This window comes from Gossypium hirsutum, chromosome D05 (assembly GCF_007990345.1).
Source record: "Gossypium hirsutum isolate 1008001.06 chromosome D05, Gossypium_hirsutum_v2.1, whole genome shotgun sequence".
Taxonomy (NCBI): Eukaryota; Viridiplantae; Streptophyta; class Magnoliopsida; order Malvales; family Malvaceae; genus Gossypium; species Gossypium hirsutum.
Window position 1 is genome coordinate 13,737,529 of NC_053441.1, and position 1,267 is coordinate 13,738,795.

General features: G+C 37.3%; 1 protein-coding gene across 1 annotated transcript; it reads right to left on the reverse strand.

Annotated features, from left to right (window-relative positions):
* Nucleotides 1-296: 296 nt before the first annotated feature.
* On the reverse strand, nucleotides 297-1,056 carry LOC107903195 (precursor of CEP14). The gene has a single exon (XM_016829236.2). It carries the CDS (start codon nucleotides 914-916, stop codon nucleotides 626-628), a length of 291 nt encoding a protein of 96 aa, XP_016684725.1. The 5' UTR covers nucleotides 917-1,056; the 3' UTR covers nucleotides 297-625.
* Between the last annotated feature and the right edge of the window lie 211 nt (nucleotides 1,057-1,267).

The window sequence follows — 1,267 nt, forward strand, 5'->3', positions numbered from 1 at the left end:
CTTTCTCCCTTTGTCTGTATACTACTGCTGCGCTTGCCAGCTTCATGCTTGAAATTGTTATCTTTCTCATGATATCTATATATAAATCCAAAAAGAAATAAACACGCAGAGGACATCTAAATCAACCTTAAGTTCTAATTTTCTGTTTACATATCTTAATTAATAGCAAACTGACAAAGATGCTAGGAATAGTGATTTTCTTCATGGTCATTTGTGTTTTTAAACATGGACTTGGAGATATATATAGAAATGAAGGGGATTGGTGAAAGAAATATAAAAAGGCAGAGCGAAGACTTGAAAGAAATAAGAGACTTCGATATTTTAACTCTAAACCATCATCATCAAGACAACAGCATTGAATCAAAGGGATATAACAAAATAAATCAATCCCAGTGAAATGCTAAGATTTGAAAGAAAGAATAAATAAAGGCCTTCCCTTATTACTGACTTACTAATGGCTATACACTTGTATATATGTTTACAAGAACATTTATAATAATCTAAACCTAATCAGAAAGAATAAAAAGAAAACCAAATAGTCAAAATTTTGTTGACATAATATTTAAACCAAAGGAACAAAAGAACCCTATATGTTATTCTGGAGAGATGGAGAGAGAGAGAGAGGCTAATGGCCTGCACCAGGGCTTGGAACAGACTGAAGAATCCGATCAATGCGAGCAAGGTGGCGAGCAAAGCGCTTCTCGTTATCGAGCGTGGCGTGGCCCTTCTTGCTAGGAGCAGAAGCTGGTACTTTACTACCCTTTGGAAGGGCACTCAGCATCAAGCTTGCAAACAAGGACGGAACGTTTTCGTTCCTTTCCCCTGCGTTTAGTAGCTTCCTACTTTCCATTTGCGGTACAAATGAAGCAGATATTATCACCAAGAAAATAATCACCAGAGAACTGAAACGAGCCATAAAAAAAGGTGCAAAAGTAATTGCAGGGAACGAGATCAAAAAGGAAGAGAGAAATGGAATCTGGGTTTCGCAGGTGAAGTAACAGAAAGACGAAACTTGAAGACAAGTTGTGATGTAGTTGGTGGTTTATTTGACGCAATGGTGATGGGGGCTTAGTGCACAAATATATATAGTGAAAGAGAGAGGGAGAGAAAGTAAGAAATCATGCAATGAACCAACGCGTGACGGCTGGAGGTCAGAGCGTGGAGCTCAATCAAAGTTAGAATAAGCGGGGAAAGATGTGGCTAAGTCAAACATTTTAAATTAATGTTTGAAAACTAAGAGAAACATGAAACAAGAAAAAAGGAAGTT